We start from the raw sequence: 26,936 nt of genomic DNA, 5'->3' as shown, positions 1-26,936 counted from the left end.
CCTTTATACCACCCAAAGCTATTCTGAAAAATGTGGGAAGTCTTATCTCCTCTTTTGTATGGACTAGGGGATTCAAGCATCACTACTTAGCAAAAGTGAGATGGAAAGATGTCTGCCTACCCTTGAGAGAGGGTGGACTTGCTATCTTCAATTTAGAAGATTGGAATAAGTGCCTGGAAGTTACTGTGGAACATTTGTGCTCGAAAAGAGTCATTATGGTTAAAAGGGTATATTCTATTATGCTTAAAGGACAGTCTATTGAGGGATTAAGACTCCTAGTGATTGTTCTTAGAGCTGGAGGAAACTGTTGAAGCTTAGAGGAATGGCTCAGCTGCATATTAAGCAAATTATTGGCAATGGTGAACACTCGAGTTTTTGGTACGACAATTGGCACCCAGTTGGACCTTTATATATGAAGTTTTCTGACCACCCGTTAAGGAATTGCCGTTTCAATACTCATGATATAGTTGCAAATTTCATTGATCATGGATATAGTTGTGTTATATGCATATCTCGCGCTTGTCATAGCACATCTGACATTGTATGTCTATAGAAATTATATAGTATGGGCTTTCCCTGATGTAATTTAGTTGTTTTTCCACTTACAAATACTAAAAAAAAATTGTGAGATCGAGAGGCCGGATAGTATAGGAGGAGAAAGTGTGAAAACTCCTTAATTGGACATCTCTCACTTACGCTAAAGAGAAAATTGTGTATGAATTTTTTGATATATCAATAAAAAGTTTCATATTGCTTAAAAAAATCTGAATATATAGCTTGTTCTGTGCGGTTTCATATGAAAAAACCTAGTTGGGAAAGAATAAAAGGAAAACAGAATAAATCTTGAGATAACCCAATTCTGAAACTATTAATAAGGAGGAAGACACAGAAAGAATGTAGCATTCATTTTACAGCCCATAGGCGGGTTGGGCTACAAACAAACTGACGCCAAGCCGTCAAAGCCCTTGAGGATGAGGAAATAAAAATGGGTAGGAATCAAATGGGCTTGGATCTTGTGACCATGGGTTCCCATTGAAAATATGGACCAACATATCATGGCCTTTTCCTTTTATTTTGGTCTATTTTCCACTATTTTTTTTAAAATTTTGTTCTACTATTTCTTCATTTTTTTTTTTAATCTTAGCTAAGTAACCTTCTATTTTTGAGGAAGCTAATTAATTATTTGGTATGCTTTTAGCTAAGAAAAGTATAAATAACTCATAGTTTTTTATTGTGGTCCGTGCAAAAGCAATAATTCTACCCCTAATCAATGAAATGATTCGTAGTTCAAATATCTACGCAAATACAGAAGTAGCATAATAAAATTCAGACAGTTTAGAGATATCAAAGAAGAAAAAAAATTTAAAAAGGCAGACTAATGGCTCCTCAAAAATGAAAAATACACTTTAGAGGAAAAGGAAATGGGCTGCAATCGTCACCAAAACAATTAGTTCACTAATTTATCTTGAGAAGATTGCAACAAAGGCACGTTTGTTTTAATTGCCTTGGCCAAATTTGGTGGTCCTAATGGACAAGAATTCAGAGAAACCAGATCAATTTGCTTCAAATTTCTTGGTCAATAATTAAAAGCAAATAGCGACTTATGCTATGCATAGATTCTGATCCTGAAACTTGAATTGCGAGATGGTTGTTAACAGGTGGCAGAGTCTTGATAACCTTATCATCCTCGTCTGCCTTTTGACACCCGTCACGTCTTGGTCTTCGTTGTTTTATGCCTTTAGTAAGAAATCGAGATCTTTTCTTGGCTTGAGAATCGAGCTTGTCTTGTGTCCGCGTGAACGTGTCAAATGCCAAATCGAGTTCCAAATGCAAGGCGTGGAGATAAATTCATTTTGATCAATTTGAAAGCGAAAGCCATTTATTAAATGGCAGGAGGGTGAATTATAAAATATGAAAATGGCAAACAATTTTGTTTCGAAATCTCAATATAAATAGAGGTGATCAGTTGCTTTGGTGAAACAACCTGTGAAAATATGGTGGGAGGGTGAAACAATTTGTGCGCACACCCATCTTATCTCTAACCCTCATAAGCCTGCTTATATTTGTACGATGTTACCAGGGAAAAGGTCGAGAGAGACTCTCAAAAAATTTCTCCAAGCAACAGGTCGAAAGGATTAGTCTCAGATGGTTAATCTTGCGCTTAATTTGTGAATATTTCTCATTTTATTTTGCCAAGATGTGGTGTTAATCATTAGATTTTATACATATATCATTTTTGGTGTTATTGCTAGGAATTTATGATGAAAGTAGAGTGGAAAGTATATTAAAAATTAAATTTTCTGAAGACCAGACTTTACAAGATGCCACCACATCTTATTTGATGTGTAGTCCAAATTTGGAGGGATTGGAAGCGAACCCCACAGTTTAGGCCACATCCTTTTCTGCTCTCAAGTGAAGCGAGCCCCACAATTTGGAACTTGTGCTGATTGATGGAAACGCTTCTTGATAGGGTGCATTTTAGTGAGATATTTTGGATATTATTGTACAATTGTTTGATTAAATATTTCATTAATTGGGTGAATTTTATTCAGATATGATTTTGATATTAATTACAGGAACTAATGCTCAAAAGTGCTCAAAAGTCAAAATTTAAAGGATGTGTCGTACGTGTAGCACTTCAAGCAGTGGAGAGGCTAATTCCTTAGACTATTGTTTGAAAAAAAAAAAGTCGTCTACCTACGGATCTGACACTGGGTAAGTATGAATCTATGGGTGCCGGTCTGTCTCAGCCCGGCACCTGACACTCCAATTTAAAAAAAATTTTTTTTTTTTAAAAATTGGCAGCCCGGCAACCGACAGAATTTTGTGCTGTAAGTGTTATCAGGTGCCGGGCTCTGTCAGCCCGGCACCTGACAGATTTTTTTTTTTTTTTTTTAAAGCAGTGCACCAGACAGCTTTTTAAAGCCATGCGCCCCTCTCGTCCATGCAATTTCCTGACCCGCCACCTGACAGATTCTCCCTTTTTTTTTTTTTTTTAAAGCTGTGCACCAGACAGCTTTTTAAAGCCATGCGCCCCTCTCGTCCATGCAATTTCCTGACCCGCCAGAGCTTTTATCAGGTGCCTGTTAGCTGGTGGAATCTCAGCTTAGCATCCCGTGGTGCCTAGCTACGGAAAAACAAACAAAAGCTATGTCAGCTTAGCACCCCGTGGTGGCTAGCTACGGACAGAAACAAAAACTGCAATCACGTGGGCTTGCTCCAGCGTCGTGAACTCCGAATGTGTATATAAACGAACCAAACTTCACCATTCACCCCTCATCCCGCACCTCATTTCTCATTTCCTTATTTCTGAGCTCTCCCAATTCTATTTGCATCATCCCTCTCACTTCTCACTCAGCTTCTCGGCCAAAGTTCCTCCAGAGCCGAAAGACATTTGTTGTGTTTGCGATTTGCCTTCCCTATTGGTGTCTCAGATTTGCCTTGTCGAGGATTGTCCCTCTCGGTGTCTCTGACCATAGCTTTGTTCGCGGGCAGAATTGGTGAGCCTATTGTTAATGTATTTATGCTAAGACGTTCGTGTTAATTAATTACGATACCGCCGTGCTAATTAATTACGGTGCTTTTGTTTAGGTCGCCGTACTGACTACTAACGGTGCTGACAAGACAATCAATTTTTTAAATACAAATAGTTCGAAAGAGGTTAGTGATCTGTCTTATATAAAAATTGTTATAACTGTTATATTATGTTACTCAATTGGTGATAAATATTTTATATTGTTGTTATATTGTGTTGTTAATATTTTTTGTTAAATAAATATTTAATTTATTATAGAATAGTTGTATACAAATAATGTAATTTACTTTTTACGTAAGTTAGCTAATATTAGTTTAATAATATGGTACATGCTTAGTTGAATTAGTTTAGTGATAAAATTAGTTTAAGTAGTTTAATTAGTTGTTTAAATTTATTTAATGGATGAATTAAATTAGTTTAACTAAAATACATAAAATTAGCATAACTTAATTAATGATATTAGTGTTATTAGTTTAATACAATTTACTTTATTATGCAAATTAGTTGATAATTAGTTTATGTAATTTAGTATATGATTAGTTTAATTAGTTTAGTGGATTAATTAGTTTAATTAATTGTGGAATTCGTTGAATTTAAGAGGTTCAATTAGGGGTGAATTTAGATGTATTCGGCAAGGTTAGTTTATGTTATTTAGTATATGTTATTAGTTTAATTAGTTTAAATGAATTTTGATTAAATGAATTTAAATGAATTAGTTTATGTTATTTAGTATATGTTATTAGTTTAATTAGTTTAAATGAATTTCGATTAAATGATTTTAAATGAATTATTTTATGTTATTTAGTATATGATTGGTTTAATTAGCCAATAGGATATATTAGTTTAATTAATTGAATGAATTAATTTTAAGAGGTTCGATTAGGGGTGAATTTAGATGTATTCGGCAAGGTTAGTTTATGTTATCTAGTATATGTTATTAGTTTAATTAGTTTAAATGAATTTTGATTAAATGAATTTAAATGAATTAGTTTATGTTATTTAGTATATGTTATTAGTTTAATTAGTTTAAATGAATTTCGATTAAATGAATTTAAATGAATTAGTTTATGTTATTTAGTATATGATTAGTTTAATTAGCCAACAGGATATATTAGTTTAATTAATTGAATGAATTAATTTTAAGAGGTTCGATTAGGGGTGAATTTAGATGTATTCGGCAAGGTTAGTTTATGTTATCTAGTATATGTTATTAGTTTAATTAGTTTAAATGAATTTTGATTAAATGAATTTAAATGAATTAGTTTATGTTATTTAGTATATGTTATTAGTTTAATTAGTTTAAATGAATTTCGATTAAATGAATTTAAATGAATTAGTTTATGTTATTTAGTATATGTTATTAGTTTAATTAGTTTAAATGAATTTTGATTAAATGAATTTAAATGAATTAGTTTATGTTATTTAGTATATGATTAGTTTAATTAGCCAACAGGATATATTAGTTTAATTAATTGAATGAATTAATTTTAAGAGGTTCGATTAAATGAATTTAGATGTACTTGGCGAGGTTAATTAATTGAATGGATTAATTGAACGAATTTGTGCAATTGAGTTTTGATTAAGATAGCCGTTTAGTCGGGGCAATTTAAGTAATTGAAATAATACCTATGCTAATAAAATAAATACATAAAATTAATGTAATTAGCATAGCAAAATTTCATACCTAGTGATATTAGTTTAATGCTATTCACTTTATTTGTTAAGTTAGTTGATAATTAGTTTATGTTATTTAGTAAACAATTATTTTAATTAGTTTAGTGGATTAATTAGTTTAATTAGTTGTGAAATTAGTTAAATTAAAGAGGTTCGATCAAATGCATTTAATTAAGGTGATGAATTAGGATTATGTTGTTATTTATTAAATATTCATTTGTTTATTATAAATGATTTAATTATTTAATTATAATGCATTATTTGTTGTTATTTGTTGTTATTTAATTACACTTTATTTGTTGTTATTTGTTATACTGTTTGTTATTATTTGTTATTTATTAATTACGCTTTATTTGCTGTTATTCGTTATATTATTTGTTGTTATTTAATCACACTTGATTTGTGGTTATTCATTATACTATTAGTTATTATTCGTTATTATTTAATTACACTTTATTTGTTGTTATTTGTTATACTATTTGTTATCATTCGTTATTATTTAATTACACTTTATTTGTTGTTATTTGTTATTATTTGTCACAGTTATAGAATCGTAATTATTTATTATTTGTTATTAAATTATATATATATTTGATTCAATTAAATAATTATTCAAATAAGTATATTAATGGTGTTTTAAAATGCTATCAACACTCGTCTCTAATAGGTATAACATGTCAAGTGATAATTGCTTGGTGATTCAAGTATATTGGGAAGGAAAAATTATATACGAAGGAGGGTCAATTTCATATGATCCCCCTATACCGAAACAAGTATTGTTCCTTCCAGAGATGGTAGGTTATGATGATTTGGTAGACCAAATATACAATCTTTTGGGTTTAGATCGGAAGCGCTATAAGATTAGTTTGATATATCGAAGTTGCCTTCCAAATGGCAAGTTTGGTGCAATGCCTTTGGTGAATGACAACGGAGTTGCCGGGCTGTACTACTTACAATCTGATAGTAGACTTGCAACCGAAATATATGTGGAGGTCGAGGAGGTCTTTCATTTACAAGAGGATGATTCTCAAATTTTAGGTGTTGTAAGTGCTAATCTTGATAGAGGTGGTAGTAGTTCAGAACACATATCTTTATTCCAGTCAGGCGGCCTTTTTGAGAGTCAAATGACCCAATTAGATGTAGGTGATGTTCAACCAAGGCATAGAGGGCGAAGAAGGGGTAATGGTCGGCGGAGTAATAATGATCCTTCAAGTACAAGTGGTCAACCAATAGAGCACACCTCATCATTTCAAACTCGATGTACGGATATTGAATCATCACCGATGTTTGATGCTCTACCATCTACTGACATTCAGTTTGTAGATGTTGACATGAACTCCGAACCGGAGCCCAATCTTAGTGGTTCCGATGAAGAGAACCACCAACATGATACCGATCGACAAGATGGGTATTCAAATCTTCCAACTACGACCTATGATGACATGGGTCGCAATGCTCCTTGGATAACTCGTGAAGGACCACAACTGCGTTATGAAGCTGGTGTCGACGCTGCATTGAATTATGACCCCCTTGATGTTGGGCGAGTTGAGAAGTTAAAATTGTGGAATGAACACACCAAAGATTTAGAATTAGGTCAACTTTTCGAAACAAAGGAACATGTCAAGAGAGCTGTGAAATTGTGGTCCATAAAGGAGAATAGGGAGTTCAAAGTTCGTGAGAGCACGCCAACAACATGGTATGTTCGTTGTCGGGCTCGTAACTCTGTACCCCCGTGTAATTGGCAGCTTCGTGCAACCCTGCGTAGCTCGCACAACATGTGGATGATTGTCACACTTGCTGATGCTCATACATGCATTCGTGTCTGTTTTAATAATGACCACCGTGGATTGAGTAGCGACATAATTGCCGAACATATTATTCCCCACATTATGAATGGTCCAGTGTATAAAATCAAGGAAATTCAAGCATCGGTGAAACAGGAGTTTCATTGCGATGTGTCTTACAAGAAAGCTTGGTATGCTAGACGCCGTGCCATTGATATATTATACGGGGATTGGCCGACATCCATATCACAGCTGCCAACCTATATTCAGGAGTTACAACGGTCCAATCCGGGTACGGTAGTTGTGTGGGACCATCATCCATCGAGTACCCCTTCCAATATTATTTTTGATTATATATTTTGGGCATTTGCACCTACCATCCAAGGCTTTCGCCATCTGAAACCGGTCATATGTGTGGATGGTACCTTTTTGAAAGGACCTTATCGGGAAAAACTTCTTGTCGCCGTAGGTTTTGATGCTAATGGTTCACTGTTTCCCCTGGCATATGCTCTAGTCGATGAGGAGAATAATCGGAGTTGGCCTTGGTTCATGAGACTGTTACGCATTCACGTGTGTGGTGACATGCAGAATATATGCATTATTTCTGATCGTCATCATGGCATCATTAATGCAATGCGTACACTCGAAGAGTGGCAGGAGCCATTAGGGGTGCACCGATTCTGTTTGATTCATATTCGGAGCAATTTCATACAAAAATTCAAGAATGAAAGGTAAATTGTCATTTAACCCCTAAAAATTAAATATATTTTCATGTTCCACCCATCATAGGTAAATTAATCCCCTTTTGACGTTATTTTACGATGTGTGTTAGGCTTAAAAACCTGATGTACGGGGCTGGTGTGGCGAATCAGACACGTAAGTATGAGAACTTCATGAATGTGATTTTCTCCCTAAATACGGAGGCATATGCATGGCTAACGGGTGGATCAGTTCGACCCGAACAATGGGCTCTGTGCAAAGATGGGGGATATCGTTGGGGCCACAATACATCGATGCCGCAGGCTTTTATGGTATTCGCAGAGCCGGTTACCTCACAGTAGATTATGGCCTTATAAATGCACTTGTGGAACGTTGGAGGCAAGAGACACATACTTTTCACCTCCCAGTTATGGGAGAGGCGACAGTAACTCTGCAGGATGTGGAGGTTTTGTGGGGTCTTCGGGTTGATGGTTTGCCGGTTACATTAGTGCACCGTAGACGTAACTTGGTGGAGCGGAAGCAGTTGATTTATGATATTTTGGGATATTGGCCAGAAGATAACATGTTCAACCACGATCGTCTAAAGCTTACTTCTATATCCCGACGGTTGAGTACACCGTTGCCAGTAGATGCTTCAGATGTTATGGTTCGTCAGTATGCCCGCATGTACATCCTGATTCTATTGGGTGGATTGTTATTTGCTGATTCATGTCAGAATCTCGTGAGTTTGAATTGATTAGACTATGTCCGTGATTTGGATGCCATGAGGCAATACAGTTGGGGGGCTGCGACGTTGGCTTGTTTATATTCACGAATGTGCCACGCATCTCGTGTTGGAACAATAACAACTGGAGGTCCATACTTGTTACTACAACTTTGGGCGTGGGAGCGGATTCCTGTGATTCGACCTGATGTACTCCCATATTCTGAAATTGGGGATTTTCCGAGAGGAGGGAGATGGGCAGCCGAACGAACAGGGATTGACCCTTCTAGTCAGTCCGGCATACATTATCGGGAGCAGTTAGCCTTATTACGCATGGATCAGGTATTTGTCTCTTATATCTAAATAAATTATTTATAATAATAATATCACAAAGAGCCGATCCACAATCTAAATAACTGTTATGATATCAGTTTATTTGGATACCGTATACCGATGATATACTGGCACGACTACCTGATTACTGCAAACGGGGAGCGCACATATGGCGGGCAAGAGTCCCTCTTATATTCTGGTACATCGTCGAATTTCATTTTCCTGATCGTGTCATGCGTCAATTTGGGATGAGGCAGGACATTCCGGAACCAGTTGACACTAATCGGGGTGGTTTACACCAATTGGATATTTCTGGTTATCCGGGAAGAAATTGGGCTGATTTTCATAAGGGTTGGATAGCATACTGGAATGCGCGTGCAACTGCAGAGGTACCTGGTGTGCCATAGATACATTCAGGCCTTCCAATAAGTATCTCGAGTGGTATCATAATCACACCATTCTGTACATTACGCCTCCTATCCAGCAGCATGCACAGTATGGGCAAATGTTGCATGGAGTTTCTGGCCAGTTTGAGTATTTGGTAAGTTATTACTATATACCAATTTAATTTATTTACTATTCAACAATGATTAAAAAGGATTGTCGCCGTTTTTTGTATATGTCAGATGGGTACTATGTAGCAGGTTGGCCAGCAATCGCATGATGCACTACAGCTTGACGACACTAACGGTCGCTTTCATTCCCATTATGCAACCATTGTTGATAGAGCATATGGATCAATGCAATACCTCCAGCGTTTTGATCGCATGGTTGTTGGTGATTTTAATTCTTTCGGTCATAATCCTCCTGTGTCACAAGAAATTCCACAGCCCAATCGTGTGCGGCGTGTCCCTACACAAGGTGGACCATCATCTAGTAGAAGTCGACGGCACAGGCATGGCTTGCAAGACGAAGTCATTAGGGAGCAGACCATTCAACACACCGAGGTGCCGAATATCAATGCTATGCCAACTACACAGAATATATCGGCTTTTAGCCCTCAGGTGACATCTTTCCCATACTCATCGCATATTGGTCTAGATGCCACACCTTTGCCACAGTTTCCACCTTTTGGTGCACATCCCACACCCTCTTCATATTGTCCTGCCTTCGGTGGACAATATCCATTCTCATCGCACGAGCCTCTAGTTGGAGACTCTACCATTGCAGCGGTGTCATCATCTTCTTCTGAACTACATCCAATATTCAATTTTCTTAGTGGAGTGGGTGGTACATCTCCTATTTCAGAGCTTCCTGATTATTATAGTTTTGGACAGCCTATGACCGTACCTACGTCGATTCAGCCAGTATGTGCTACTGGATACGGTCATTCGGGAGATTTTGTTACGTATCGCTCTCAGAACGATTGTGATAGCAGTACGACTGCAGACACGGTTGAGGAGGAGGACGCAGGACTTGATGATGCTTCCATAGATGTTGCCCCTCCAATCGATACACAACAGGAGCCAATAGTTCTGCGGGAACGTTGCAGACGACAACCCAAAAGATTTTGCTGTTCGTCCACAACACCAGGTGATAAAGGCAAGGGCAAAAGGCGCACGGGGCGTTGATGTGATCATTTTCAGTACATGTTTGTTAAATATCAAATATTATAATATGGGGATTTAGCGCTATTTTAGCCTTTTATTATTTGAATGCTTATCGTTATTTTTATATTTAACCATTTCACCATGTCACACTATGCATTTTTCTTTCTTTTTTTCGTCCTTTTTTCTTTTTATATTGCACAATAAATTTATATTTATAAAATTATAGTGAACATTTAAAAGTTACATAATAATTCTAACAAAATGAATGGGATATTTTGTTTGAAAAACCTTTTCTTAGTTTAACATCCTATAAGAGTAATTAGTGATTTTGCACAAATCTATTTTCATCTTTTTCTTACGTTTCAACTTTGAAATGAAAATTAATTAACTTAAAAGACTAAAAGATTTAGTACTTCAGGTCGACCTAGCTTTTTATTAAGCTTTTTATATAAATATTTATGTATATTTATAATATACATTTATATTATGTATAATATATAATATAATACAATACATTTATACATTTATATTAATATACATAATAATATTTTTACATTTATACATAATATTAATACATGTATACAATTATATTAATTATACTAATACATTTCTACTAAATATTAATATATATTTATAATATATTAATTTATACATTTATATAATATTCATTTATAATTTATACATTTTTAATAATATACATGTATACATTTAAATATACATTTATATTATGTATTATATATAATATAATACATTTATACATTTATATTAATATACATAATATTAATTTTGCATTTATACATAATATCAATACATATATACATTTATATTAATTATATAAACACATTTCTACATAATATTAATATATATTTATAATATATCAATTTATACATTTATAATATTCATTTATAATTTATACATTTATAATAATATACACTTATAATTTATAATATATTTATAATATTCATTTATAATTTATAATTTATAATAATATACACTTATACATTTATAAATATATTTAGATTTTGTATTATATATAATATAATACATTTATATATTTATATATGAATATATAAATATTTATTTATAAATATCTATAAATGTATTATAAATGCATAAATGCATATTTATATAAAAATATAAAATTTATAATTTATACATTTATATAATATTCATTTATAATTTATACATTCATAATAATATACATCTATACATTTGTAAATATAAATGTATTATAAATGCATAAATGTATAGTTATATAAAAATATAAAAATTATAATATTCTAAAAATACTCAAACATATGTTTCAAAAATACCTCTAAAAATAATCCAAAAAAATCTATAGTAAAAGTTTTTCATATAGTTTTTAAAAAACAACCCCAAAAACAACTAATCCAAACGGACTTGTTTTTCATATTCAAAATGCTACAATTGTGTTTTTGAAAAACAAAACAAAAAACAGCTAATTCAAACGGAGCCGTTGTTAGAAGCTAAAGTGAAAAATGATATATATTCTAAGGAAATTAATTATGATTAACGCCTATTTCTTATGCTCAATTTGTAACAGGTCCAAATCATCAAAAGTAGCATCCTCCAGCCTGATCATCAAGATTAAAAAATTTCACTTTAAAATTGCTCCTAAATATTTAATAAATGCTTTTGATACTTTTTCATTGGTATTATTTTTTCATTGTCCAAAAATTGAGCCCCTTTTTCAAAAGTTACTCGACTCTCGCGGATGTTAAGAGTTGCCTTGAACCATTCATATTTCTCCCTTGCCGCCCCATGCTGTTCTTTCCCCTATGGTTCACCAAAAAACCCTAAGTGATGAATTTTGTTTCAACCCTAGCAATTCTAATGGAAATGTTGGAGTCACGTACGCTAAGAATTGAAAGACTGAATTTTGCTGACCGGTATTTTTTTTTTTTTTTGGTTTTTAAGAAAAGTTGTCAGGTACCGCCGGTACCTGACACACAATGTTTGGCAGGTGCCGGGCTGTCACCCATGTGGATTTTTTAAAAAAAAAAAGTGTCAGGTGCCGGGCTGAGACAGCCCGGCACCCATAGATTCATACTTAACCCATGTCAGATCCGTAGGTAGACGACTTTTTTTTTTTCAAACAATAGTCTAAGGAATTAGCCCAGTGGAGGCCTGCTTGAGAAGCCGAGAAAATTAAATTGTAATGAATTTTATTTTAGTTTATTTTTAGGGAGTTTTGTTTCTTTTGAATACTAGTTTGGGATAAGAGGAAATCCCTTCCTCCCATTTTCGGGGACTACTTGTTTTAGGGGATTTTCGTTTGGCTTAGGTTTTACTTTCGTTTTTGCTTTTGAATTTGGGGGAGGCCGTGGCTTTTGGTAGGCAATCAGGAGAGAAAGAAAGGCCACTATTGTTGACCGGGTGAATTTGTTCTTCATTATTGTTGACCGAATGAAAGGAACAAGAAAAAGACATTCTCGCATGTTATTGTGAACCATTATTGAGAGAAAAAAGCTACGGGGTTGACTTTTCTTTTCTTTGGCACAGAATTGAAGTCCAGCCGCAATTGTGGACTTGTGGATCTTTGTTTTTTCCTGCAGCTTGGACCAAATTGGTAGAAAGCATCAGGCTTCTACCGTATGTTTTGATTAGAAGCAATAGAGAGTGGCGATTCTCTTCGTTCTGTTCTTCACTCTGTCGGCCGGAATCGAACGAGCAAATCTAACAATTTTTCCCAACTCTCCACGCATGGCTTGTTCTCTAACTGTAGGAAACTAAATCTCTAATTCTTCCCAAGGGCATAACTGATGAATTGATTCAATAATTACTATGAGATCTAAATTATTTTTAATTATTTTTTTCATTTATTAATATTTATATGTTCCCTGTTTTTAATTGCTATAGTCTCGTGTATGATTGATTAGTGCGTAATAATTAATTATTCATATAGGCTATTTTGCTAAGTAGAGGTAATTGAATCCGTAATTATTTGTTATCTCTGGCTTAGTAGTAACTGGCGTAATTGGGTTTATGTCACCGGAACATACGATCTAGCTTAAACAAACCCTCGTAGCGTATTTGTTAGTTAGGATTGAGCCTTTCTAATTATTAATGCAAGTTAGAAATTAAATTCTACGGTCGTACCTAGGGTTGTTTTTGGGTTAGAAAAATAGATAACGGTCGTACCTTAGCTATCGATAAATTAAGGAAGGGTTGGTTGTTTATCGCGTGCATGACAACTATAACCAATTTATTAATAAATATTGGAATTATCTGTGAATCGATAATCAGTGCATTGACCATTTCTGAAGTGTACCCTTGGCTAGAGTTTCTCTAATTATTTCTTTTAATTAATTATTTTCTGCATTTAATTTGTTTAGTTGGCATTTAATCCCAAAACCCCCCATTAATCTTGACTTGAAAAGAAACAAATTTCTCTCCAGTCCTTGAGAAGACGACCCTGTTTACCACTGTCTACTAACTAGTGAATTCAGTTAAATAATTAATTCAGGTATATCGGATTAAGCAAACTCTTCGGGAACAGGGTGAATCAAGTAACCCATTACACACCTAGAGTCCCTGCTCAAATACTAGAATTGATTATTAACTGCTTTATGTGGTAGTTAGATTTTATTTATTATTATTGCACAGGCTCGGCACCTGTCACTTCTCACTACCAGTTTTGGTGCGTGCGGGAGGATAAGGGTTCAATTTTTACCTTCCATCAATTTGTCATTATATGTGGCGGTTTTAAATGGCTATCTTCGATGAAGTTTTTACTCACATTGAATTCCCTTTCTCCTTTCCTTAGATTAGACTAGATTATATTATAAGACTTCTATCGTTGTGACAAAATAAATCTTTATTTGCTTATAAAGTTGTTGATTATGTTGGGAACTATATTTTTTTATCATATTTATTAGTTTTAGTATTTGTCAGAGTTACATTAGCAAAAGGAATCATTTTCCTTTAGTGGCAGGAAACGTTGGTGCTATTTAGATCAGTAGTTATGACTTCTGGAGAACGGTAAGTGCTATTGAGACTAGTAGTTATGACTTTGGAGAACGGTAGTTTTTTTTTTTTTTTTTTTTTATAATTTGGACGGAAGGAACCAGAAGCAAGGGACCTCCTCTCTTTTGCTTTCTTGCCGTTTCTCTCTTTTCTTTTTCTTCGTATTTTTCCTCCAATAAACCCTAGTTTGCTTTGGCTGCGAATCCACCATGAAGAGTGGCTGAATTTTTTTTCTAGTTGAAGGATAATCAAAATTTTGATTTATCGTGATATCTAATTTATTTATAAGTTTTTACCATTCCTGATATGATTATTTTATACGATTAAATAATTGACCACTATTTAAGTGTCGAGATACTGTATTGCTGTCTAAATCATCAAATCTGTAATTGTTTGATGATTTTAGTATTTATGGCCCGTGATATATTTTGATTGTAGTAAAATTTTTGAATATAGGTCACAAAAATATATAATCTAGCCTAAATAAACGGAACTCATGTCTTTACTAGTTAGAACTAGTAGCTTCTATAATAATTAATATTGTTAATATATTAAATCCTATGAATTTGTTTAGGCTTGCTTAATTGCTAATAATTGCTTAATTGCTTAATTTTGTTAATATATTAAATCCTAATAATTGGCAAGAGTAATCATCACAGAGTTTAATGTAGTTATCAAGAATAGTAAGGAAAGGTAGGTTTTTAAAATTTATTGATAACCATAATTAGTTTATTTATAAATAAATAATTTTATCCTTATATCAATGATTAGTTAATTGAACCAAAATGGAGATTAGACCTTTGACTATATATTTGTCTTTTATTAATTTATTTTAATTTAATTTTACATTATTATTTTTGACTTTACTCACCATTGTATTCAAAAGTATATCTTTTTGGAGTAAGAATTTTATTTTTGGTGGTTCTGACACCCAACAATTAGACAATTACGTAAATGATGAGGATTGCGGACATGAGAACACGCCAGTTTATATTGGTCCTCGAGAGGGTTTGGAAGGCGGCCGACAAAGTAGTAGCATTGCCGGGGCAACCAAAAGGGTTAAAGCTTGGTCAAAATCTGTTTTTAAGGGCTCGAAGGGGCTAAATTTAAATAAATTTGAATTTTTATATATCAAAATTCTTGATTTACACTATAATTATAAAGTTTTGAGCTACTCTATTTTAATAAAATTTATAAATATTAAATTATTTATTAGATTATTTTAGTAAATAATATTAAATTATTTTATTAATATTTTATAAAATATTAAATTGTTTTATTAAAAAGAATCTATAAATTAAGGGACGCTTTGGTCATTAAAATAGTAATCCTTCCTCATCCAATTTTCGACCAAACACAGGATAGGATTATTTTACAATATATCCTATCCAACAGAGAATCAACTAAACATTAGATAATTTAGATTATTTATCCGAAGATGACTCAAACCCAGGATTAATAATCCAAGGATGAGTCATCCCATTTCATCTAGTTTGTAACCAAACAGACTCTCGGGGTACGTTACTGTTGATCCTAGGACTAGTAAAGCTCTCTTCTACTATTTTGCGGAGTCCGAAAATCCTTCTAACAAGCCTCTTGTATTATGGCTAAATGGAGGTATATTTATTGTTATTATTACTCGCTCCGTTCCAATTATTTAATCATGTTTGACCAAATATGGTAGCTGGCTGAGGATCTAGGGCAATTCTCTCACTGCTTTAGAGAAGCAAACACGGTGGCAGACATACTCGCTAATAAGGATCTCTTGCACCCATATGATTCGATTAGGGTTTATGACCAACCAAATCACTTGCCACAGCTAGCAAGAGAGGCAGTCAGGTTGGATAAATTAGGGCTTCCATCTCTCCGATTTTTTAAAAGGTCGTCTACGTGATTGGCCTATGCTCCGTTTGTAAGTTTGTGTTACAGGCAATAAAATCTCGATATTTATATTAAAAAAAAGGTCATGTTTGAGAAATCTAACTTTTTAAAAATTAATGGTTTAATTGTGATATTTATACTTCTCTTTCTAATTTTACCCTCCACACATTTAAAATTTAATCATATCATGTATATGATTAGAAAGAAGAGCTATATTAAAAAAAAGAGACTAAAAGGTAATCTAACTTTTTCAATGTGACAAATATTTTAAAACATTCCAAAATAAAAGGTATGATATTTTTAATGGAACCGAGAGAGTATCGTTTTTGGTTGAACCTAGAAAGCACTCTCTATGGGCATTTCAGGAAACATGTTCTTAATTTGGTGATGGCAGGGCCTGACTTCTCTGCTCTGGAAGCTGGAGCAGTGAAGGAACTAGGACCATTCCAAGTTAGAAACTGGCGTCTCTAGGCGTGGCAATGGGGCGGGGATGGGGCGGGGGACACCTCCCCCAACCCCGCCCCGCTGCCTTTTAATTCCCCCCACCCCCGCCCCATCTCCCGCCCTGCTCTGCACCGCCCCGCTTCCCCCGCGAGGAGGTACCGGTGGGGTTAAAAAAATTTTATTAAATAATTTTATTATAATTAAATTTGAGCAAATAATCAAGTACTAAAATATCAACACATCACCAAATTATTATTCATTGTAACTTCACAATTGAAACTCATAAAAATAATTAAACAAAGGTTATTTGAATACAATCTAATATGATAAAACAAATATAACTAAAATAATCAAGTTTTCACTTTTGATACAAATACAATCACTAAATTACTTTGTGTTTTTTTTTAGAAAAAATTGTTATTGTATTAAGTGTAGTTAGGAATTTAATATAAATATATTAATAAATTTAATATAAATAATTAATAATTTTTATTAATAGACATCTATAATTAGTAATATAATTGATATTATCATTATATATATATAATTATGTACATATATATATATATCTGTTTTTTTTTCAAACGGTTGGCGGGGTGAGGGTAAAATTGATAATATCCCCCGCTCCCCCGCGCCAATGGCCCCCCGCAGGGGCTGCCATCCTTAGGCGTGTCCCTTTCCTCCTCTGAGGAACCCCAGAAAAAATCTAGCGCAGATAGATTCTATCATATTAAAAACAGATTTAGGAGGATTAGCTGCAGCTAGGACATGAATAGGAATGGATGAAAGCATGTGCTTGATGCAAAGCAGCCTGCCACCATGAGAAGGGAATTTATTCATCCAAAAGACAGAATCTGAGTTGCAATGCCCTGACATGATGTCGGAAAAAGGAAATTTTCCTACGGCCAACCCAAACTGGAAAAACTTGATAAGAAAACCCTGCAACACTTGTGATTATTCGTCGTGGTCTTGCCACATTTAACTGTTGAGGGGTGAAGAAACAACTACTGCTTATGTTAAACTTGCTGGCCTGAACAGTTTTCGTATTTTTGAAGAACACCCAAAATATACTTACAAAGAAGAACGAGTACCACTTGAGAAAACCAAAACGTAATCGGCATGTCTTGCTCTCAATATATCAATTAATCTTTCATATCCCTTTCGGGTTTGGATCCATTTTAAGTAACACTTAACCAGTTATCAGATTTTATAACTGGTCATGAATATAGCAGATTTACAAATTCAGGGATTGGAACCTGCTTCGAAGTAACAGAGAAACAAAATACACATATATAAACTCAAAAACAAACAGCCGTTTTTATTCATATAATGGTGCATTTTTGTCCGTATAAGTGCACCTTTAACATACAAGGATACAAACTCAAATACAAACGGAATGGTGGAAAGATGCTAGTACAATACTGGAAAGATGTATGCATGGCAGCAGGACATCATCCATGCACAAACTGAAAACCACACCATAGACACTGGATAATTTAAGTACCCAAAGAAAGTCGTTTATCCGATCAATAGTAATGCTTGATCCTCAGCTGATCAATAGTAGTGCTTGATTAATTCCTGTGCCAGAGGAGTTTGGTTTCACCCGGGGCCTCAACAACGAGTGCTTTATGGATAAATGTGGCGCCCTCATAATCCTGATTTTGGATGATAAGTGCGTAGTACTTGCCTCCCTCACATTTCCACGTGAATCCGCCAATCACGGCGATGAAAAGCAGCTTGCCGTGGTGAAATTTTTCCACTACAAATTGTCCGATCTCGGCCACGCGAGGGTCTGCCGGGGCTACTGGTTGTATTGAGTTGATGTCGATCTGTAAATCCCAAACATTTTAACCAGTGAGAAAATCGCAAAACAATCAGAAGACTAAATCCGATCAGTTAATAAGAAACTACATCACTCAGAAGAAGCTTAATCAAACAATTCAAGAGACCGCCTACCCATATGTATGGAGACAACTAGAAATGTAAAATATTGCTTACGACAATTCAAGAACGTTGCAATTACTTTTCGAAATACAAGTTGTTTATGAGTTGATTCTCAAAACCACACACAAACTTGAAAGAGAAGGAAATCTAGGTCTGGCTTGGCAATAGAATCACTATTCACCTGGTCAGTGACAGTAGCAGATTTGGCTTCAGCCATTTTTTCCCTTGAAGAACTAGCTAGCTAATTAATATGAATGAAAATGGGTATTTGTAACTGGTTGTGACTGTCGAAAACCTGAGTTTAGCACATCAAAATAACGAACCAGAGTCCTTGTATTTATAGGCCTAAAAATGTGGTGACGTTTGTCGGACGACCAGCATGGGCGCGTCTTTTGATAAGGTCAGTGTGAAAAGATACACCGCTGCCACGTAATTACTATAGCTAGGCGGTTTGAAGAATTTTTTAATGGCACGCAATCTATATATATTTGGCTAGAAATGCCTGAGTAAAGGCTTAATTAGGAAAAGTGTTGCAGAATGGCCACCACACCTAAATTGCTATATAAATACACATACTCACTTATATTACACACTTTTTCAAAAAACTAATACGAATTTCTTTTAACGAGCGCCCATTAGATACTCGTTAGTCAAACCGAATCACAAATTAGAATGGTTAGGAAATAAATTGTACTTATCAAACGAAGGTAAGATGGTGAGAGATTACTTTTTATGGCGATGTATTAGTTTACTTTAATCATGTGGTCAAATGATTATTATTTCCAGAACAGCTTGTCATCATAGAGGAACAAAAATGAGGTTACTAGAAACATGGATGAGAAAGCATACACGGAGGATATCTTGACTTTACTTTTAAGGTCTTGACTCCCAGAAAGAACGGTACTTAAATGTGAGAGGTTGCTTGGGCCAATGAAAATTGATTTAGTATCTGTTGTTAATTGTCAGTTTGTGACTGGAAGGCAGGCAGCTAGGCAACGTCAATTGGATGACAATAGTCCTCCTAATTTTTAAGATAAAATTAACCTGGTATGGTAAATTAGAAATTTGTATACAAATAATACATTCTGACAAAAAGTTTCTGTCCAAAGTAGTTCCATCATGGGTGAAATTTTGCTCTCGATAGTAAATTAGAAATTTGTATAATACATTCTTACCAAAATTCCCTGTCGAAAGTAGTTTCATCATGGGTGAAATTTTGCCCTCGTTATGTAGGGATAATTATTTTGGGACATCGCTTATAGTTGCGTATACGGATGTTTATTATATGTTTTACGGGTCAAATTTGTTTTACATGCACGTGGGGATAAAGTTTTACAGGTTTGTTATGTTTGGGAGAATGGGCACATTTAGTACTGTTTTGCTCAGATCGATAAAATGCTACTTTGCCTTAAAAAAACGTTAACTATCAAGCATGCATTGTAGAAAAATGTGGAATAAGGGTAGGCAAGAAAGCACAAAGCGTGACTGTTATTATTGTTGTTGCCAATTCTACACTTTTGATAAGAGAAAAAAAAAAGTTTGGATGGATTATCGTCACTATTATCATGGGATAAGACATGCTTCTGAGATCATGGATCCTAAAATTATGAGCCGTTTATAAGAATACTACAGATAATTTATTAATACAATCTTTATAGATAGCATGTTTTTAACATATTCTGTTTCTTATTAACTGAATCAATTTGTATTGACGTTGTCCTTGATTCTACGATGACTTTTCCAATCACGGGTTTAACATATTCTATTTATATATTATTAATTGAATCAATTTGTATTGACATTGTGCTTGATTCTATGATGATTTTTCCAATCACGGGTCTTTCTTGCTTGGGTGAGCTGTCTCTTTATCTCTTCGCTTACCAATTTCTATTGAACATTGTCGTCAATTCTACGATGACTTTTCCAATCACAAGTCCTTTTTGCTTGGTTAAGCTGAGCCTTATGCTTGGTTAAGCTGAGCCTTATCTCTTCATTTTCCAATTTGTATTGAACATTGCTGCCAAGTCTACGATGACTTCTCCAATCACGATTCTTTTTGCTTGGATGAGCTGAGCCTCATCTCTTCGCGGACAACTGATGATCACACGTAAACCTGACTTCTCCATCGGAAGTCATCGTGGGGCTTTCCCTCGTTACTTTCATTTTCAATTTCATTCCCGTGTATGTTACTATTTTTCTTTTTTTCTCCCAATTTAAAGAGGACTATAACGGTGCGTTTGATAAAATTGAAGTTTGAATCCATTAAATTATTGGATTGTTAAATATTAAATTTAATACATTTGAGTACACATCACATTCAATGATAAGTGAATAGTTTATCGCTTAATTTTGAGAGCAAGTTTTGTCTAGAAAATTTAACGCCATTTAATTAATTTAGATGTTTAATTTTTTATTATCAAACGGTCTGAATATGTTAAACATTTGAATCCATTAACTTTAAATGCTGGACTAAATTATCAAATATGACATAAGTCGTATTTGAGTAAGGAATGAAAGAAATGCTTGATAGTCAAATTACAGACATCAAAATTATACATTTAATGTTCTTTGCAACTGTGCTGGGTTTTGGAGACATTAAATGTTAAAATATCCAAAATTAAAAGTTAAAATATCTACATCCACCTATATTGAGATTTGAGACCCAAAGGGAAATTACCAGGTGGTCTTTAATGTTTAATTTGGGGTTTTAAGCTGGGTGTCTAAAAAATGCAGCCCGTGCTTGGACAAAAGTAAACGGGTCGAGTGACAGAAACCAAAAATTATGAATGGGTCATAGTCAAGCTTTCATTGACTGAAAAAACATTTACACAACCCTACCAAACCCATTAATTTAATGGGCTTATGAGGTCCACCCATCTGCACCTAGTACCTAATTAAACTCAAGCAACCACTTGACCCGCCCAAATCCAGAAAATGGTGATCTTACTTTCAAGATAAAGAAGGCTGCATACTTTATATCTCAAGAAAAATGCTTTTTTGTTTTAAAATATTTCCCACATTGTCAGCATATACATTAGTAGATTTGGATATATAGCGCATCATCTTAATTTAAATTTGAATGTACATGTGACATGCATGCAGCCTCGTTAACATACATACATACATACATGCATGTATACATACATATATATATCTGTATGCATACATACATATGTATGCATATATATATGTAAACAGATATATATATATATATATATATCTGTGTGTGCATATATATGTATATGCATGTATGTATATATATCTGTATGTATACATACATGCATACATATATATCTGTGTGTGTATATATGTATGCATGTATGTGTATATATATATATATATATATATATATATGCATATGTTTGTGAAAAGATTAATCTTTAAAGAAAAGGAAAAAATGAGAAAGGATGATCATATGCTAGATACAAGCACGACACCTCAACTTGGTCAACTCAATTTCGACTTGACTCAATGCTGACTAAATTTGAATCAAGTTTTGACTGAGATAACTTTATTCCTTTGTAATCCTATAGATATGATTATAGAAAGAATAGCACTTTCCAAACGTTAAGGCTAACAATTTTTGGTCGTATCATTACCAATCCGAATAAATAGCTAGATCAAGTTACATTTGGGCCAAAGTGTTTTAAATTCCGTAGCTTTTGGATGCAGCATAATGAGTTTTTTGATGTCTCATGTTGGATTCTTGGCAAGCTGATCCTGAAGCGTTAATGAATCCTATGCAGCTTATCAGTTTTCGACTAAAACAGCTTAAGGGTAGGCTTCAAGAGCTGAATAAACGACATTATAACCACATCTCTAGTGGAGTTCAAAGCAAAAAAGAGCAACTGATAATAGTGCAACAGCATATGCAATAGCAATCTTTTGATCCTGAGTTAATTGCTGAAGAGAAAGTTCTAATCTAGGAATACGCTAGATTGATTCTAGCTGAAGAGGAATTCTATAAGGATTAGTCTAGAATGCAGTGGCTACAATCCGGAGATAAAAATTGATCGGGTTTTTCTACAAGTGCCTAGAGCTGATCGTAGTAACAAAATCATCAGGAGTAATCTAGAGGTCAAACTCACAAGGACGAATTAATTTTCTCTACTCTAATTATTATGAGAAGGCAATGAAATTTAAATTCAAAGGATTTGATTTATAATTAAGAGGTAAAGTAAATTATCAAGTCAAATAAAATAGATGCGAGATAACCATTAGCAAGAGGCTAAAGTTTCAAATTTTGAGCTAGAATTTGAATTAATTATCCAGCTAATTTCTTAACATGCCAAGAACGTATTATGTAAAGGTGTTTTAGATTATCTCTTGATACAACTAAATTGTGCCCAATCATATCCTACATCTCTCTCAAGATTATAAGTATTTAATTAAATCTTTTAAGATCTTATGTGATTTCAATTACATCATACAAATCCTAGCCTACTCATGTAATTAAATTAAATATGTTTATCTATCTAGTGTATAGTTGTACGTCCCTTCTCAGTTCAATACAAACTCTAAGAGCATATCTATGGTGATCAAACATAGCACGTAATTAAATCAAGATAGATAAATCAAGACAAATATAAAGAATTTAATTAAAATAAATAACCAATACTCTTTCACAAAATCTTCACCCTAGATACAAATTAGTTCGACGTGTTCATTGCACAATCAAGAATTCAAAGAGTAAATACATGTATGAAGATAAAAGTAAAGAAAACTTTCTAATTTTTCTTGCTCCGAACTCCGTCTTGATCTCTCTTTGATTCCATGCCTTGAACCCATCCTTGATCTCCTAAGAAAGAGTTTTATATGATGAACTAATGTTAGTATAGTGTGTTTCTCCCCCAAATAATGACCTAAATAACCCCTATTTATAGTTTGTTAAAGTTCTAACCCAAATATGGTAGGATTGGACTTCTTGGAGCTAAAACAAATTGCTAAGGAACTGATTTGGAATGAATACTGGCCCAAAGTTTGGGCTGGTCATTGGATGAAGCTCAAAACCATAACAACCAGAAAAAGTCTGGCATGAGGACCATTTTGATATCCGACGCGGTTATTGAGGATCCACACACATATCACTATGGATTTGCCTGCGAATCCTTAGTAATGCAACAGCCCTTGTTCATTCATTTTTTTTTCGAAACGTTAGAAGATTTTCATTCATTTGGAAGAAGAAATTACATGTACGAGCAACAGCTCGAAAAGACTGTACAACTAGTGCTCATCTAGCAGTGAGGAAATTCCATTCCTCATCCACTAAAATGCCAAAGGCATGAGAACTTAATTCTCTATTTCGTTTAATACTTTCTTCATTTGTCAAACTAAACAAGCACATTCGAAATAACTTTTGCATGCTCAGTATGTCATCTATCAAGGTAGCTAGCCTACTGTTAGAGGGGCTGTTGTACTTTATCTGTCTCATAAGGTCCTGGCTTTGAAACTAGATCGTGATTCTACTCCACTGATGCTCTAATGCCTTGCACAAGACCAGATGGATAGCCACTGCTTCATCTATGACTTTGTCCCCCTTACTTCGCTCTTTAAGTGTCCATTCTGCAATCCTAGTACTTGGGTACTTTATCGCTATAACTCCAATCCCCAGTGAGACCTGGCCTTTTTGGCTTGTTGTAGCCACGTCCAGCTTTATGGTACCCTCTTCATTATAACCCTAATAGTGCTCTTCCTGATGGAAAGATGTTTCTCTTGTGCTCAGGCTAGTTTTGCCTTTCATAATTTCCTCTTGCTCCAGCCACTTTTTTTGAGCTTTGACAATTGTCTGAGCTGGAGAGCAGCTGGTCTTGTTTTCAAATTCCTTCTAATTTCTTTCTTTCCACAACTGCCATAAGATATTCGCAGTCAAGCCAATATGCTCCATCCCTCCTTGCCTATTCCTTGCTTTTGAAATTCTGATCCACCACCTTTTGAAGTCCCTTTTTTGATCAATAGCACCGTCCCATTGTATTGGAGCTGCCTTTCATACCTGCTGCGTGTGTTGACAGTTTAGCATTAAGTGTTCCACTGTTTCCTAGTCTTCTCCAAATAATCTGCACACTGGATCTCCCAATCTTGTTTTCCTAAATATTGCTGCTCTTACTGGCAGTGCCCCTGTTACGCATTTCCAGATGAAGATCTTCACTTTATGTTTGATGTTGAGCTTCCACAAGGTGTTCCACATTTGTCGAACTTGCTGACCTTCTTCTGTGATGCTTGGACCAACTGCCTCTGGTGCTATCTGCTTGGCATTGGTACTCTCCTTCATTATACATTTATAGCTTGAGCTGACAGTATGGATTCCTCCTGCGTTGTGTTGCCAATAGTAGTTGTCCTCCCTCCCCATCAAACTTAAGGGAATATTCAGGATCTTCTCAGCATCGCTTTGAATAAAATGCTGAAAAATGGTGTTCCTCTTCCATCTATGATGGCTTATTAGCTCATGCACCATCTTCAAGTTGCAGCTTTGAGGTCCAAGAGAGGCTGGCCTACCTGAATTGGAACCTGGAATCCACCTATGGCCCCAGATGCTCGTACTTTTCCCGTTACCAATTCTTCTGATCACCCCTTTCTCGATTAAGCTTCTAGCTCCTAACAGTTCTTGCCATATCCAAGAAGCATTCTTGTGAGGCTTGCAAGTTAGTATTAAGTCCTTTGGGAAGTATCTTGCTCTCAGCACTTTACTAATGAAAAGGTTTGGTTTGGTGAGAATTCTCCATATCTGCTTACCCAGTAATGCTTTATTGTAAGCTTCAATGTCCTTAAAACCCAATCCTCCTGTATTCCTCTTCATTGACATTTTCTTCCAAGATACCCAATGCAATTTGTTTTTCCCATTTACTTCCCCCCACCAGTAGTTAGCCATCAGTGAGCTTATGTCTTTACATAGCTTTCTTGGCAGCTTGAACACAGACATGGCGTAAGTTGGCATTGCCATTGAGACTGCCTTAAGCATTACTTCCTTGCTCGCTGTGCTCAGCAACTTGTTCCTCCAGTCTTGAATCTTTCTCTTAATGTTTTCCTTTATGAACCCAAAGATCTGCTCTTTTGTCCTAGAGATCACCATAGGCAGTCCTAGATACTTACCTTGTTTCATCTCTATCATTCCTCCCAGTGAGCTGCACACAACTTGTCTTTGTTCCATGGGCATATTTTTACTAAAGAAGACAGATGACTTCTCCAAGTTGATCAACTAACCTGAGGCCTTCTCATACTTTTTGAGAATCTTCATGATTTCATTGGCCTGCTGTTTGTTTGCTTTGCAAAAAATGAGGGAGTCGTCTGCAAAGAAAATGTGAGTGATGATTGGTCCTTGTCTACTTATCCTCAGCCTTTTTATATCATTTCTCTCTTCAGTTTTCTTCAACAAATTTAAGAACCCTTCTGAGCAAATTAAGAACAAGTAAGGGGACAGTGGGTCTCCTTATCTTATTCCCCTTTCAGGAGTTACAAAACCTTTATTTTCCCCATTACAATTGAATGAATATGTTACAGTCTTTAAACAGCTAGTTATCCACGTAATCCATTGTGCACAAAAGCCTATCTTTTGCATCATTGCCTGTAAGAAATGCCACTCCACTCTATCATATGCTTTGGCCATGTCTAACTTGATTGCTATGTAACCTTCTTTTCCTTGCCTTTTGTTTTTGAGGTAATGCATGTACTCATGAGCTAAGATTACATCGTCTAAAATTTGTCTGTCTGGGACGAAAGCAGATTGTGTGTTACTTATGCACTTGTTTAGAACAAGCTTCAGTCTGTTGGCCAAAATTTTGGAAATGGTTTTGTATATGACACTACACAGGCTGATGGGTCTAAAATTTTTCACAGTTGTTGGATTCAAGATTTTTGGGATAAGAGAAATGATAGTATGATTTATGGATTTTAGCATGAAACTTGAGCTAAAGAAAGACTGAATTGCTGGAACCAAATCTCCTTTGATAGTACTCTAAAAACATTGGAAGAATAAAGGGGTCATGCCATCTTGGCCTGGAGCTTTATCAGGCTGCATAGAGAAGAGAGCTACTTTGATTTCTTCTTCCTTAACTGACTTAGTTAAATTGGTGTTCATTTCCTGAGTTATAGAGTGGGGGATACCCTCTAACATCTCGGTCATATCTCTCCTCCCTCCACTAGAAAACAACTCACTGAAGAAGTTAGATATTTCTGTGGTTACTTCCTCTTCATTCGCTGTCCAAGAGCCATCATCCCTTTGCAGATTTCTAATCTTATTCCTGGTTCTTCTCCCATTGACATATACATGAAAGTACCTTGTATTTTTATCCCCATCCCTTAACCATTCGATCCTTGTTTTTTGACACCAGAATTGCTCTTTCTTTTTGTATGCCTCCTTCAGTTGGTTCTTGATCTCAGCAGTAACC

At 34.7% G+C, this 26,936-nt stretch overlaps 1 protein-coding gene across 1 annotated transcript; it reads left to right on the top strand.

The window, feature by feature from the left end:
• Positions 1-5,884: 5,884 nt before the first annotated feature.
• On the top strand, positions 5,885-10,441 carry LOC140037620 (uncharacterized). Its single transcript, XM_072082193.1, has 4 exons — positions 5,885-7,724; positions 7,826-8,758; positions 8,848-9,290; positions 9,376-10,441. The coding sequence occupies exons 1-2, from the start codon at positions 6,001-6,003 to the stop codon at positions 8,052-8,054; spliced, it is 1,953 nt and encodes a 650-aa protein (XP_071938294.1). The 5' UTR covers positions 5,885-6,000; the 3' UTR covers positions 8,055-8,758; positions 8,848-9,290; positions 9,376-10,441.
• The last annotated feature ends 16,495 nt before the right edge of the window (positions 10,442-26,936 follow it).

This window comes from Coffea arabica, chromosome 3c (assembly GCF_036785885.1).
Source record: "Coffea arabica cultivar ET-39 chromosome 3c, Coffea Arabica ET-39 HiFi, whole genome shotgun sequence".
Taxonomy (NCBI): Eukaryota; Viridiplantae; Streptophyta; class Magnoliopsida; order Gentianales; family Rubiaceae; genus Coffea; species Coffea arabica.
Note: the sequence above shows the minus strand (reverse complement) of the source record. Positions and strands in the feature narration are given on the sequence as shown.